At 40.0% G+C, this 16,109-nt stretch overlaps 1 protein-coding gene across 1 annotated transcript in view; it reads right to left on the reverse strand.

Annotated features, from left to right (window-relative positions):
- The window catches only part of LOC116986243 (protein diaphanous homolog 1-like), a 106,160-nt gene that overhangs the window by 46,078 nt on the left and 43,973 nt on the right, over positions 1-16,109 (reverse strand). Inside the window, exons 9-10 of the mRNA XM_033041580.1 lie at positions 8,446-8,557; positions 1,015-1,105 (exon numbers count right to left, since the gene is read on the reverse strand). Coding sequence (XP_032897471.1) covers positions 1,015-1,105; positions 8,446-8,557 — 203 coding nt within the window. The remainder of the gene's footprint in view (positions 1-1,014; positions 1,106-8,445; positions 8,558-16,109) is intronic.

The raw sequence follows: 16,109 nt of genomic DNA on the forward strand, positions 1-16,109 counted from the left end.
ACTCGTAAATTTAGTGGTAGTAGGTCGTAGTAGGTCGGCATGTTAGTTGTAGGTAATCGAGAGTAGTCAAAGGTAGCCGTAGATAGTCTTCGTCATAGATGAAGGGAGGTCGAAGGAGATCGTCTTCACTATCCAGTATTCGGTGTCCAATTTTCCCGAAGTTAGTCGTAGCTAGTCGTAGCTAGTCGAAGCTGGTCTTCAACATAGTCGAAGGAGGTTGAAGGAGGTCTTCAACATGACATTTTTTCAAACTCTCCTAAGCTCTTCTAACCTCACCAATTAGGTTGCCCAAGTGGAACAGTCCCTTAATGGAGATTGGGGGTAGTTCTGGGAGTTCATTTGAAATAATGATAATTGACAGGAGGCTTTCGGTATAGTTTTGAAACAGAAATTACATCATGCCTGCAAGCTAATTCACGACTAAAAATAACTGAATGAATGGATGGCACATTTTGGTCTGATAATATAGTATCCCGTCTAGATTCACAACTGACATCCACTCTGGATGCAACTGCATAGAGAACAAAAAGCAATGCCACATGAAAACATTGCAGAGAAACCACCCCAGTGTTATGGCTCTCTCCTTGTACTTTAAAACCTCTGCAGGTATTATCGTTACGATAAACCTAAAATAACCAATGGTGTCAATTATTTCAGAATGTGGGAGTGGTTACATAGCCTGTCAAGTCCACTTCTATACCCTGGAAATAATTTAACAAGGAAAGAAAGATTCCAAGGTAAGGAACCTCTTGAAAATGTTATCTCCCTCCTCTCAATTATCAAGAGATAAATAACAACTGAATAAATCCATTGATAAGACACACATTGTTCAACACTTTTCCAATAAGACAAGCAATGCGTAGGTAGAATTCCCTCTGTCCTCAACATACCAGTATTGCAGTCACAAACAAGATTCTGATTTTTCTTATGATTTACAATCAGTTTTCTAAGTAGATAAGTTGTTAAGAAACTTAGGTTTTGCTGGACACTATAGAGTTAAATAAGATGACTTACCTCCATCATATATTGGTCAACAATATGGAGATCAGATGGAGAGTCTTTGCATGCTTTGTATTTTTCAATATCACTGGGAGTGGGAACATACCTGACAATTTATTTAAAAAGCTTATATTACATTTCTGAAAAGTAATTAATCAACCTACATATAAATAAAAAAGTTCAAACATAAAATACACAATAAAATGTTGTGTCCCTTATCTGTGCTCAATGGACAGGTTGGTTGTATTCAAGCATAGTCTTTCCTTTGACTGGATAGCGTGCAAACAAAAAGCTTTTCACTGTACCTCAGTACACGTGATAATAATAAACTAAACTGAACATTAAAAATACACTGGAATAAATTTATGAACCCGCCCCATTAATTTCAATTTCTAGCGATTTTACACAAATAAAAGACACTAACACAACCAAAGAAATTTGAGTAGGTCATTTTGGTTGGTGTGAAACAATTAATTACAATGTAGAAGTTGAAGGAATGTTAGGTTTGTGTTAATGGAGCATTGTTATTGTGCTTGAACTTGTCATGGCATATATTACATTTTTGAAAAACACTCTAATCCTAAGCATTTAATTGCTAAAAATGAAATGTGGCCATTGTAAATTATACAGTTTTCTTCCATCTCAGCTGGTTGATCTGTGTAACAATCACTAACAACCCAACTCCACAATACATAACCAAAAACCAAAGGGTTGTTTGTTATCTTTTCATGCATGTGCTGGGTCCAATATTTGCATTAAGTCCATCCAGGAAGATGAAGGGGCAAATAGATGACCAGCAGAAAGGGACTTTCCCAGTGTTAGAAAGGATATGTAAGAAAGGACAATAACATCATAGGTACAAAGTATTTTGTTAATTACCTTGGCTATGACTAACATGAAGCTGTGAAGCATTGGGTTGAGGGTAGATTCTCAAAATTATGGCAGTTTATAGCATTCTGCATTGACTGTAAAGATTGACTGTAAGTTTTATTTTGTATGTTGTTGGAGGACTTAATATTCCACGAAACTAGTTGGTGAAATTGACTCTCATTCTAGTAGCAATCGATACCTTTCCCTGGACGCAAGAACAATGGACAATGGAGGACCTGATGTGGGGGGACCGCCGTGAGGGAGTGGGGAGGGGGGGGAGGGGGAGAACAAAGGGGGAACTGGCGCCGGGGGGGGGGGGGGAAAGAGATTTTTAACTTTGTAAGTTAGGTAAGGTATGCAAGCAAATAATTTCACTGTCACTTGAAACATTTGAAACATTTCTGAATCTATAGGATACATTTTACTGTCAGGGCTGAACACCTGTGACCCAAAGACAATCCATTTTCTAACATTATCTAGTTAGAGTGGTATCAACCTCCACTTCCATGACTACCTCGTCACTAATAATAAAGGCTTGTGCCTGGGTGGTGGGGGGTTGGGGTGGGGTGCAATGTATAGTGGACAAGCAAGTCCCAAATCACATCCACTTGGCAGCTGAAAAGAATTTCATAGCCGGTTCCGCAATGCCCCCTCTTTATCTAGTGACCTTGGCTGTCAATGCAGTGTCAATGCTTCAAAAAAAACTCATTCTTGTAATAGTTACTTGCTACTAAAAAATATTCAAACTTCTTTATGCATTTGTTAAAGTAAATATAGCATCGGGAGAAATGTAAGGGTAAGGTGTGAAAACGAGAGATCAAAGGGGATGTGGAGCAAGGAAAATGTAGAATAGATCTTTGTTCGCTAGGGGAAGGTGACAAAGTTTTCTTCCACATGCTGTGGTCTTAAGATGTACAATAAAAATATTAGGATAGGATTTGTATCCAATAACATGGTAGATCTGAATACTCATAAGCAAAGTCAAAAAATAATTATATTTTATTTCATAAGTGGGATATCAATCATATCTCATGCGCTTTCAATGTATTCAGTTTACATCATACATTAAAAATTAATTGGGTAAAAGCTGAAAGAGATGGGTTCAATGGCACTCTCTATTCCTTTGTGGACTGGTGTCAGCCAGTCGAAAGTAGTGAGAGTGCTAATTAATCTTTCATTGTGTGATGCAAGTTCATGATCATTATGCCTATCATTTTCTTCAGGTCTCATGGAAAGGAAACGCAGCTGTAAGAATTAGAATGTGATGTTATTGTTGTGAATTATGCGAGTGGGAAAATATGTTAAAAGGATGCCTTTACAAAAACAATTCACGGTTTATTTGAGTGAAGAATAGGATGTTCTTAAGTCTTTGGAGCAGAATTAGGCCATTCGGCCCATCGAGTCTACTCTGCCATTCAATCATCCTTCCCTCTCAACCCCATTCTGCTGCCTTCACCCCATTACCCTTAACATTAACAGTTGTGACGCTAACTAGTGTCATGCCTTGTTTTTCTTTAATGTTTGAGCAATGTGATTGAAATTCTTGTTCAGACGCAAATTCAGTCTGCCAATGGGATGATCTATTTCCTCAAGATGGAAGTCTACTGCACTTGGTATTCTCGGTTGGTCTCTCATTGCAAGGCTTGAACCAGCTTAATGGGGTATCCATAAAGAGCACTGGTAAGTGCATTACCAGTGCAGGTCAAGACCACCACAGGCATCAGCTTGCATGCTACACAAACCGCCCAGCTCTCAACAGAGCAAACACTTTACCATATTTCCACTCGCATATTAGGATCAGAAGCTGATCAATCTCTGGAAGCCAGAACATAAATAAATGCCTATTTCAACCAGCAGATGCTGGGCTCCGTACGATTGTTTTTATTTTGACACAATAATCCTGGAATTATTGCGTGTAATGTCTATTTGCTGCTGTTCCTGTTCTGCATATTTTATTGGACATTGGAAAATTACTTGCATTTTTTCCAACATCATGAGAATAGAATTAGCAACAAAATTGAATATCCCCCCCACTCGCCCATGTGTATGCATGAAACTAGGAACTTCCCTGCAGTTGGACTGGCCTTGCTTTGTGCTCATGTGACAGAGGTACATGAATGGTTCTCTTCCAAACAATGGAGACCTCCATCACATGCCAAGTGCAAGATGACAAGCCTCAGTACAGAAGATAGACACAAAATGGTGGAGTAACTCAGCAGGTCAGGCAACATCTCTGGAGAAAATAGATAAGTGACATTTCAGGTCAGGACCCTTCTGCAGACTGATTGTTGGGGAGACTGGAAGCAAAAAAACATAACAAATCAAGCTGGCAACAGGTGTGAGCTCAACAGGAATACATAGTTATGAAGTGTATATATTTTATTACAAGTTCATTGCAATTATGCTTAGGTGAACCTAATAATGGTTTCTCAATACTGAAATAACTACAGATAGAGGCCTACAGGTTTTCTTCGAAACAAACAAATTTGAAACGCTGATATTTTCTCTGTTAATATTATTCTATAGAGAGCATTGAGGGGCATGTTTCACATGCAAGAAGATGAGATTAGTTTATTTTGGCATCATGTTCAGCACAGACACTATGAGTTGAAGTGCCCCTGTTCCTATGCTGTAGTGTTCTAGGTTTTATGTTCTATGGAATTCACAGAATCTGTGTGATCTTTATAATTCACGTAACTTCTGTGCATTTTTATTTAAATTGTCAATCATCTTTTAGAGTTGCCTGGTGTATTGAATGGTTGATACAGAATTTACACTCCAAGTAGCATTTGATAAAATTAATCCCTCTACTCACATCTGAAATCTCTTCTTTACCTAGTGTCCGATTTCGCACAATAATTACCCAATATCATTTTGTGGTATTAACGTTAAATAATTTCCTGCTATTATTATGCATCCCATCGCTAGAGAGAAAGATCAAATTTATTAGAGGCCAAATGACTCATTAGCAGCTTTGTAAGATTATTAAAACACTTCTGTTTCACGGGTTTGTCATTGTTGTTCATTAATTTGCATTTTTCACATTAGAATACAGCAATGGCATATTTTGCAGCTATTTCACTAGGTCTGTTGACATTTTTGGAAAATGATGCACAAAACTTTTTTTTTCAAAACAATTCTGAAGCACTGCAAAACACTGGATTCCTTCAAATCCTTGCCATCAAGGAAACATTTTCATTCTTCACCTCAATAGCCCTATAGGGTAAAGATGACATAATTCCTTCACTATGAATTCCATGTCACTTGGAAGGATAATCACGGCTTTAGGATGATTGAATCATCCTTCAGTTTTCAAGTGGTAAACGACCTCTGGATTAGATTTGACTTTCCCTTAACTTTAAAGCTTTCATTAGATATTATGAAGGCATCGGTGTCTTTTGAACTGCCCCACATTCTGTAAATGATCATCTCGTAAACTCCTCACTGAAATTCTGTCAAGCTATTTGAGGTATAGATTATCTTGTCATTTGCTGTAGTGCTTGATTATGTATCCTTGCAATTTTATTCCAGCTATTATAGATGAAAGATCAAGCAGATAATAAAGAGGAGACACAAGAGAAGGCAGACGCTAGACTGTTCAGCAAAAAGAACTGACGAACTGCTGGAGGAACCCGGCAGATCAGGCAACATCTGTGGAGGGAATGGACAGACAATGTTTTGGATGAAAATCCTTCACTGAATTGTCATTGTGGGGATCCACCTTATTACTTTCCAGTCCCTTCCCTTTCCCATCTCTTGCCTTCACCTTTCTACCAGCTACCTGCTCTCATCTCCAGTCTTGTAGACAGGTTCAGACTCAAAATCTCACCCCACCCCCATTTCCCCTTGATCAAATAATGTGGCTGGATTACTTCATAGGGTCACGCTTTCAGGCCCAGGACCCTTCAACAGAACTGGGAAAGTGAGAACAATTAGTTTGAGTTTGCAGTGAAGGTGGAGGGAGGGATCGATTAGGCAAAAGGAATTTCTTAGATAGTTAGTGGTCAGGATTGCTGGGGTGATGAGTTAATTAACAAGGTGGGTTAGAGGGTAACAAAGAGGTGTGAGATGTCCCGATGTGTGCTAATGGAGAGAGAAAAAAGGAAGGGAATACAAAGAAGAGACAACAGTACAAATGGATGGCTTGCTGCAAAAGTGACCAGTTCTGATTATTGACAGAGAATACAAGTTACCAGATTTTGGAGAATTCATAATCAAGTCTGAAAGGTTACAATGTACCCCCACAGAAGATGAGGTATAGTTTTATTTTTGACCGATGCTGTCTGACTTGCAGAGTGATTCCAGCGTGTTCAGTTTTTTTTGTGTCAACCAAGTTGCTGTTGGTCTGGGATTACACCCAGGGCCCGATCAAGAAAGGTCACCAGATGTCCTTGGTTGAAAGTCCTTAGTGAAGCAGATGGGCTTCAACAATGATCTGATAACTTTGCAGTCGTCATAATTAAAGCCAAGACTATTTACTGCACCCACACCTCGTACCCTGCACACAGCGCCAGCTATTCAGCTGCAGGAGCCATGCCACACAGCGGATTACACAACGTTACACACACAACACGAGCGTCCAGCAGGCCGTGGCCCTTGCTCGGCGAAATGCAAGATCCAGCAGACTGCAGGAACAAGCCACCAAACTGGATGGGGGAGGGTGGTCCCAACAGGTCCCCCGAAGAAGGGAGGAGGGAGCTGGTGACAACGGGCAAGGAGCAAGACCGGTAGGAGAGGAGAGGGAATCAGAGTCTGGTCTACCGTGCCCTTGTCCCGCTGAGTTACTCCAGCATTTTGTGTCAACCTACACACCTGCACATCTTTGGAATGTGGAAGAAAACTAGATCACCCAGAGAAAACCCACACGGTCACAGGGAGAATGGAAAGACAGCACCCAATGTCAGGATCGAGCTAGGGTCTCTGGCGCTGTAAGGCAGCAAGTTTGGAGATATAATGAACAATACCGGACAGAATAGACTGCAAAGTAAAATAACACTGCTTTAGGGGTCCATTTGGTGAAGTGGAAGGTGGCAGAGATGTGCTGATAGACTGAAAGATCTTGAACATATTTGGATAGAAATGAAAATCAGTAGCCATGAAAGTCAGTGACTCAAAGATCTGGACACAGTGCCACATAAAGATCTTAGGGTAGAAAGGGACAAGTGACTCACTTCCTGACACCTCAAGTCATTTTCCACATGACACAAATGAGGAGTTGATTTAACAATCTTCATTTGACCACAAACATTTCTCGAGAAACTCAACACTGACCAGGACAAAGCAGTCCATTTCATTGAACCTCACTCCATCACCCTCTGCACTCATTCCCTCCACCACTGGCACACTGTGGCTGTAATATGAGACTTATACAAAATATAGGGCAGGTACTTGCCAATGCTACTCCAACTAAATCTTTCAAAACTGTGATCTCTGCTCCAAGAAGGGCTTGGGATCACTATTATCTGCTGGTTGCCTTCCGGGTTCCTGATTTGCAAATGTATCACCAGTCCATCATCATGGTCCCCTTCATCCCGAATTCACAAGTTATAGGAGTAGAATTAGGCCATTTGGCCCATCGAGTCTACTCCGCCATTCAATCATGGCTGATCTCTGCCTTCTAATCCCATTCCCCTGCCTTCTCCCCATATCCCTGTGACCGTGTGGGTTTTCTCTGGGTGATCTAGTTTCCTTCCACATTCCAAAGATGTGCAGGTTTGTAGGTTGACACAAAATGCTGGAGTAACAAGCAGCATCTCTGGAGAGAAGGAATGGGTGATGTTTCGGGTCAAGACCTAGACCCGAAACGTCACCCATTCCTTCTCTCCAGAGATGCTGCTTGCCCTGCTGAGTTACTCCAGCATTTTGCGTCTATCTTCGATTTAAACCAGCCTCTGAAGTTCTTTCCTACACAGGTTTGTAGGTTAATTGGCTTCTGTAAATTGTCCCAAGAGTGCAGTAACCAGTGTGCAGGGTGATTGTTGGCCGGCGCAGTCTCGGTGGGCCAAGGCATGCAAATAGTCGCCCATAAAGAGCGCCCCATGCTGGGTCCCCTTGCTCTTCCCTGGATCCTCCCTTGTTCCTTCAAATACCAGCTAGTTGTAAGCACATGGACCAGTTTTAAATATTGTTAAGGGTACTGTACCTTTCAACTCCATTGTTGCCAAGTACACAGTTAAAGTGCTGGCCTGTTTTGCATGACCACCCATTAATTGTGCATGGCATTCCCTGGTGCCTGTTTCAAAGGACTGCCAAATTTTGCCTTCATTGCTACAGTTCTTGTGTGATGGACAATGTACGCAACATTTACCAGGATGGTCATATTTCAAGTTAAAATTTAAAATGTATCCAGCGAGACCAAGATGGCTGTAGAACAATTGATGAACAATTAGATAATTCCACACATGGGTATTAAATTGTTAAAAGAAGATTGGGAAAGTCAGCAACAATGGTTTGCAGTTTTGGTAATTAAAGCAATTAATCTTATCTTCAAACCAGTATGTAGCTGAACCACTTTTCACAATTCCCCTTCTCGCGCCATTCCTGAATGGACTCAATTATTAACTCCCCCAGTCTTACCTCCGCAATGAAGTGATCTGCTCATTTGTTAGTCCGCCATTCTCTTCTTGTAATATGAGTAATTTCATTTTCAATTGGTTCACTTTGACAGGAAAACTTTTCAGAAAAATGTCTTTAAAGAAAAGAAAATATTGTCAATCAATCATTGTCCATAAATTAGGAAGTTCAAATCAATTAGCTGAAAAATGACAAATCCTGCTTTCCTTTGGGTTTTCTTTTCAAATCCTGTAGTTTATATTTCCACCTCTTTTGCTGGTTCCATTGAAACAACCAAATTAACCAGTTCTAAATGTTCTTTTTTCAAAGACTTAAAACTCTCATCTTTTTTTTGTGCAACACCAGCTACTCCATTCAAACTAAACAGATCTGAGGCAATATTATGTGCAGGTCTGACTAGATGCAAGGATGGCAATTTTCATTCAGATTTAGGCTTTTAGATTGTTCACAGTCCATTAATAAATGCACTATCGAAGCAATGCAGCCTTATTAGGTGCAAATTCTTCCCAAAATTATGAATGGTTTTATTGGAATAATCCCATGAGAGGAAAGCATAAAGAGTGGAGTTACACCTAGTAGTATCCCCCTATTCACATTAATTTACTCCGCAAAACAGAGTAAAAATATAGGATACTGGATCACGGGGCCTAGATGGATAGAAGGAAAACTGTGGATAAACGATTAATAATGGACAGCTTTCTCACTGGAAACAGTTTGGAAATATTTCACTCGTACCCGCAATATTCCAGAATGGAAAAAAATCAAATGGATTTGTACAATTCAAGTATTGCAAACTTCTGCTGGATCATGACAGCAAAGAGCTTTTGTAATTCATCTCTGCAGTGGCACGTTGAAGAAAGATGTAGTCAGTCTACTGCAAGGCCTAGTCAGTTGCACAAGACATCACACACATCCTGGCTGAGGAAAAACACTGCAACTCATACAAAGACAAATGACAGAAAATGCGTACACTTCATTGCAAGGATATCAGACCCTTCCAAACCTTTTCTGGAGAAAGGCTTCACAAACTAACACTAAAACTTAACAAACTGTTGCTAATGTCAAACATCAGCAAGTAAACGTTTAAATACAATATCGTGGTAGAGACCTGATGCGGCCATAGAAAATAAAAAGGTGACTTTTAACTGTGTGATTTCCTGACAGATGAGAGTGGAAGAAATGTAACTGATGTTTTAGTTTAGTTTAATTTAGAGGTACAGCGTGGAAACGGGCCCTTCGGCCCACAGTGTCTGCACCGACCAACAATCACCCATTGTTAGTCTGAAGAAGGGACTCAACCTCAACCAGAAATCTCCCTTTTCTCTGGAGATGCTGCCTGACATGCTGAGTTACTCCAACACTTTGTGTCTTTCTTTGGTGTAAACCAACATCTGCAGTTCCTTGTTTCTGCACAATCACCCTTCATCCCAGGTTCAGATTCTACACACTAGGGGCAATTTACAGAATCCAATTAACCCTCAAAACATACGCATCTTTGGAATGTGAGAGGCAACCACAGCACCCAGAACAATTCCTCGTGAACACAGGGAAAATGTACAAACTTCGTACAGACAGCATCCGTAGTCAGTGTTGAACCCAGGTGACTGGCTCTGTAAGGCAGCAACTCTACCGCTGTGCCACCCCATGTGAACAGACTACAAAAAAAAATTTGACAACCACTTGCCACTCCAAGATGCAAGATTGTAAATTCATGGGCAGGTTTTTACAACAGTAACTGCAAAATCAAATACTGCAGAAAATGCTAGGTGTGAGATTTTAAACTGTTTGTGAATACGTTTGTATTTAATCCAACTTCAAACAAACTAGTCTGGGTACAGACAAGAATCCTAACATAGGTCTTCAACTCTATTGATGTATGAAATATAAAAACGAATGCATATTGCCATCTTTTAATAGCATTTAATCTATCAGAATTAACATCTGAAGCCCCATATATTACAGAGGCTACTAATGGTGTAATATCTTTGGACAAGCCATGAAATAGTCTAGCCATAGTCTTGCAATACTGTTATCTGGAACTGGAACTCAGATTCAAGCAATAAGATACAGCAGGGTGCACCTGACACTGAATCCAATTCAGAAGATTAATCATGAGCAGCACAAGAAACAAAAGCACTGAAAAAAGTTAGAGACTGGAAAACATGGCACTGATGTGCTGTTATTTTCGGCAGATTTCCTGTACTCATTTCATGCGGTTCAGAGGGAACTTGGAGAACAGTAGACCACAGGAAATGTAATATCATGACTGAGAAACTTCAGCAACATTGTAGAGAAATTTATTTTGATAACAGAACACAAGCAATTATCTTGTGCAAGCAATCAACACAAGCAATTATCAGGTGGAGACACAGTGAGTGGCTTGTGAAAAAGTTGCCAAAGCTGTGAACATTATCCGGCGAGGACAAAATGTTTATCGAGAAGCATGCAGATTGATCGACAACTTTGAAGCAGCAGTCCCTGTAAAACAAACAACCATGGTGTGAATTACCGAAAGCTACCAAGGCGGCACTAAGTGACTTTGCTGAATAGGACAAATGAACATGAAAGAGAGAATGCACGGACAATGCGGGCAATAATAAAGAGCGGAGGCTCGAGATTGTAATGGAATACGGTCAAGGGTTGGCATGGTCGTGCAGCAGTGGAGCTTCTGCCTTACAGCGCCAGTGGGCAGGCAGCATCTCGGATTAGATCCTGATCATGTTTGCTTGGCTGTATGGAGATTGTATGTTCTCCCCGTGACCTGTGTGGGTTTTCTCTGTGATCTTTGGTTTTCTCCGACACTCCAAAGACATACAGGTTTGAGGGTTAATTGGCTTGGTATAAATGTGTGCGTAGGATAGTGTTAACATGCGGGGGATCGCTGGTTGATGCGGACTCAGTGGGCCGAAGATCCTGTTTCTGCACTGTGTCTCTAAACTAAACTAAATTTATTAAACTGCTAGAAGGCACACAGATGTTGACCACAAAATGTCAAAGCTTGACGTAAGTGTACTCTATATAGTTAGCAGTGGCGATGTAAAGAGGAACGCCAACACGGTCAACTTCCACGATCAACTTTCATGAAAGATCAATCTTAAACTTTCACTCTCTTCACATTTTTATTTAATTAGGTCAAATAAGATTCTTTTTTTCCCTATGTTGGGTATCTTTTATCCCAGCTTTTAAAAAATGACTGGACTATATTCTGGAACATTTTAAAAAGAGATTACGTGACTGCCAGATTTCAGAGATAGGCTAAAGGCATAGTCTTAGAATGTTATTTGATGTTAAACAGCTGTTTGAGGAGAGATTATCTCAGCATGTTTGTAAAGGATTGTTGTTGAGGGCCAATAAATAGCAATGCAAGAATACTTCTCTGCACATAGTGCTTCTTTTTAATGTGCATTGTAAATGGAAATCAGAAACATGCAATCCATGTTTCAATATCATGCTTGAGAATGTTGAACTTAAAGTCTTGGTCAAGTGGGTCAAGCAGCATCTCAGGAGAACATGGATAAGTGATGTTTCAGGACATGTTCTCCTGAGATGCTGCCTGATCTGCTGAGCTACTCCAGCACTCAGTGTTTTCACCAGAGAACGTGTTCTGAAATGTCACCTATCCATGTTGACCCGAGATGCTGCCTGCCCACTGCGCTACTCCAGCAATCTGTGTCTTTAATATTTATCCCTATGCATCGGTTGCCCTGATGCTCCTTTGTAATAGAAACTGTAGCTTTTGCGAGGTACAAATAAAGAAGTCAAGGGGCAATGCTCCGGCCATGTACATTATTAAAGGAGGGAGTGAATGTTTAAGATATATCAATTAAGTAGGCTGTTTTGTTCGGGATGCCATTGAGACTCGAGTTACACTGTAGTTGCACTTGACCAAGATAAGATGATTCCACTACTCTTCAGAACAACTTTAGGATGTCAGGAAATTAATTCCTCTCCACAGAATGTCCCATCTCTTGAACTGCCTTGAAGCCAGGGTATCAGTGGCTGATTCAACTGTCAGTAATGATCTTTAGGATGTTGATTGTAGCTATTTTGATGATGGTAATGCCCTTGAATGTCAAGAACAAAATAACATAATAAATATAGATTTGATGTATAGCTTTGAAGATAGCTATCACTAAGCATTTGTGTTCAACTATTGTGATTTACCATCTAACCGCCTAAATCTGAATGTAACAATATTACAGGGAGAAATGGTTTGATTCATTGCCTGAGGTCCATTAGTTGGTACTGAGCATGATGTAGTCATTATGAACATCTTCCGCATCAGCCTTTATTGAGGCCAAGAGACAAGAGTGTTTGTCCTATATACCACCAATGAAACAATGAAATTCATACTTGCTGCAGCTTAACAGGTCTGTAAATACAACAATAACAACAACACACAGATAATCATATCGATCTTTGATGGTGGGGAGGTCAGTACTTGTGATGGGACTGGCAGTGTCCACCATTCTCTGTAGTCTCCTTCATTGCTGGCCATTCTAGATGCCAAACCAGGCTGTGATGCAACCAGTCAGTATGCTCTCTATCCTACACCTACACCTCTAGACGTTTCATCAACATACCAAATCTCCTCAATCTTCTTAGGAAGTTGATGTGTTAATGAGCTGTCTTTGTGATTGCATTGATGTACTGGGCCCAGGACAGATGTTGAGAGATATGCAAACGCAGGAAATTGAAGATGTTGACTCTTTCCTTTGCCATCCCATTGATGAAGGTAGGAAAGTAGATCACTGGATTTCCCCTCCTGAAGTCAGCACTCATCTCCTTGGTCTTGCTAACGTTGAAAGAATTATTATTGTTTGGGCACTATTCAATCATGTTATCATTCTCCCTCCTGTACTCTGATTCATTGTCACCTGTTATTCATTGGTATCATCGGTGAAATTAAAGATGGTGTTCGAGCTGTCTGGCTACACAGTCGTGGGTATGGAGAGAGTAGAACAGGGCACCGAGTCGTGAGGTGCTCCTGTGTTGATGGTTATCAAGAAGGAAGTGTTGGTGCTAATTTGTATTGATTGTGGTTTGTTGATGAGGATGTCAAGTAACAATTACATAGGAATGAGCAGGGACACAGTTCTCCGAGTTTGAGAAGTTTGGAGAGGATGATGATGACAATGTACAAAAGTGATCCAGTGCAGAGTGGAGAATCAGTGTGCTCGCATCTCCCATTGATCTATTGTGGCGAAAGGCGATTGAACTGGATCCGGGTCCTTACTAAGGCAGGTGATATGTGTCATAACTGACCTCTCAAAACACCTCATCACAAGGGATGCATGGGAAGAATAAATTATGAATCCTTATGGGCTTGGTAAAATGGATGACATTTATCATGATAAGGGCTCCCAGAATCAGGGATCATGTTGTATAATAGGGGCCTGACATTTGGGACAAAGATCAGGCATTTTTCAACTAATAGTGCTATGGATATCAGTTACCAAGTTCAAGAAACAGAACAGTACATTTTTAGATATTAAAGGGAATTGAGAATTACAGGGTATAGTGCAGTAAGGTAGCATCAAGTCAATGATCTGCCATGATCTTATTGAGTGATAGAGCTTGCACAAGATGCCTACTTTCACTCCCACTCGTGATGTTCATATGAAAGTGCTCCAACAGCAATATTTGGGGCCATGATCAAAGTTACAACGACTACTGGCATCTTCATTTGCACTGGATATTACTCTGGAGAGTCTTTCAATCAGTTGGTAAAGATTTCATTTCAGTCAGCCCCCTTGGCACTGCACTTGTTTAAACCTTGCAAGAAATCACTCAACTCACCTCTAACCACAAGAGGGCAGCTAAGGGAAAATTACATTCCCAGGCTGCAAGAATAACAGTTTTTCATCTGTAAAGGTAAGCAGTGATGGAATTGTAACAATAGCCTTGTAGCTTTGTGGTCAATGTTATTGATACTGGCATTGTATTCAAGATTTATTTAATTAGCTGAATGTACATTCTCTAACTGCCTTGGTAGGATTGTAATTCATGCTTCAAGGATTCTTTGGATTATCAAAAATAAAAAAACACCTAATTCCCCAAATATTCAGCACATCAGGCAGCAATCGTGGAGAGAAGAGTTAACCTTCCACAGAAAGACTCAGTGTTCTGATGAAAGGTCATCGACCCAAAATGTTAACTCTGTTTCTCGCTCTAATGGAGCTGTCTGATCTGCTGAGGTTTTCCTGCATCTTTTATTTTTTATTTCAGTTTTTCCCCAATATCTCATTATTTTACCTTTGGATTACTCATCCGAACACAGTAACATGGTGTGGTAGCCAAGGGCAGAAATAAGTGGAATAAACATACAAATACACAAATATTCTGCATCTTAAACAGAGATCAAGTGCAACTTGTGGATGATAAATATGGCAACGTGACAAGCATATAGATTTAATTCATTAATTATTTTGGTGTGCTTGATCATAACACTAATTTTGACACCTCTTCAGTACTTCAAACCCACACAACCGCCACATGCTGCCTGCTCGGCAGCTCTCTACAACTTAATGCTTCTCAATTCCATTCTTTAGAAATCATAACAATCACTGAGACAACAATATTATCAAGGTCAACTACTTTGCTCATATGGTCAGTTACGGTATATATATTCATTTTTATGTTAGTCCTTTATTTCGAATTGTGGAAGCCAGCTATTTTACATGTCAGGTATTCATAATGTTGAAATGGCTTGTTGTTGCTCAATGACAATACTTGTTTGATTTTCTGAGTTCAGTTTATTGTCATGTGTACAGTGAAAAGCTTTTGCTGCATGCTAATCAGTCAGCGGTATGCCAATATATGATTAAAATCGAGTAATCCACAGTGTACAGATACATGATAAAGAGAATTAGGTTTAGTGCAAGATAAAGTCCAGTAATGAACTATCAAAGATAGACCAAGAGTCTCCAATGGGGTAGCTCAGGACTGCTCTCTAGTTGTTGGTAGGATGGTTCAGTTACCTGATAGCAGTTGGGAAAGAACTGTCCCTGAATCTGGTGGTGTGCATTTTCACACTTCTATACCTCTTGCCTGATGGAAGAGGTCGGGGTGCGAATTGTCCTTGATTACACTGGTGGCTTTGCAGAGGCAGCATGAGGTGTAAATGGAGTCAATGGAAGGGAGGGTCCCCCACTACTATGCCATGTCTCTGAATGAGCCATTCAAAGATCAATGGCATCTGAGGTGGACAACAAATGTTAAATCATTATTAGACAAGGGGTTAACTTATCCACACAATGCATCATCTGAGACATTTAAATTTCTCATTGTTCAATATTGTCAAAGCAAATTCTCAATTCTCACTCTGTTGCACCCTAATTCTTTGCTTAATTCAAAATTTTATTATATGCTGAGATCAGAAAGGCATCCCAAGGCAGTTTACTATTTTTACATGGAGTGAACTTGCACAAATACTAAGTTTCCACTATTTGGTCAACCTTTCTCATGAATAGAATGAATCAATCAGTGCTTAATACAATTATCTGAACAGAAACTATATCACACATTACAAATTTTAAACAAACATTTTTTTTAAATGAGCTATTAACATCGATTTGAAAAGTCTTGGTAGATTAATGCTTTCTCCACAATAAAAATATGATAATGCCATTTTTATTTGCTGTTGTTTTATCATGCAATGTTCATTC

Source organism: Amblyraja radiata, chromosome 23 (assembly GCF_010909765.2).
Source record: "Amblyraja radiata isolate CabotCenter1 chromosome 23, sAmbRad1.1.pri, whole genome shotgun sequence".
Taxonomy (NCBI): Eukaryota; Metazoa; Chordata; class Chondrichthyes; order Rajiformes; family Rajidae; genus Amblyraja; species Amblyraja radiata.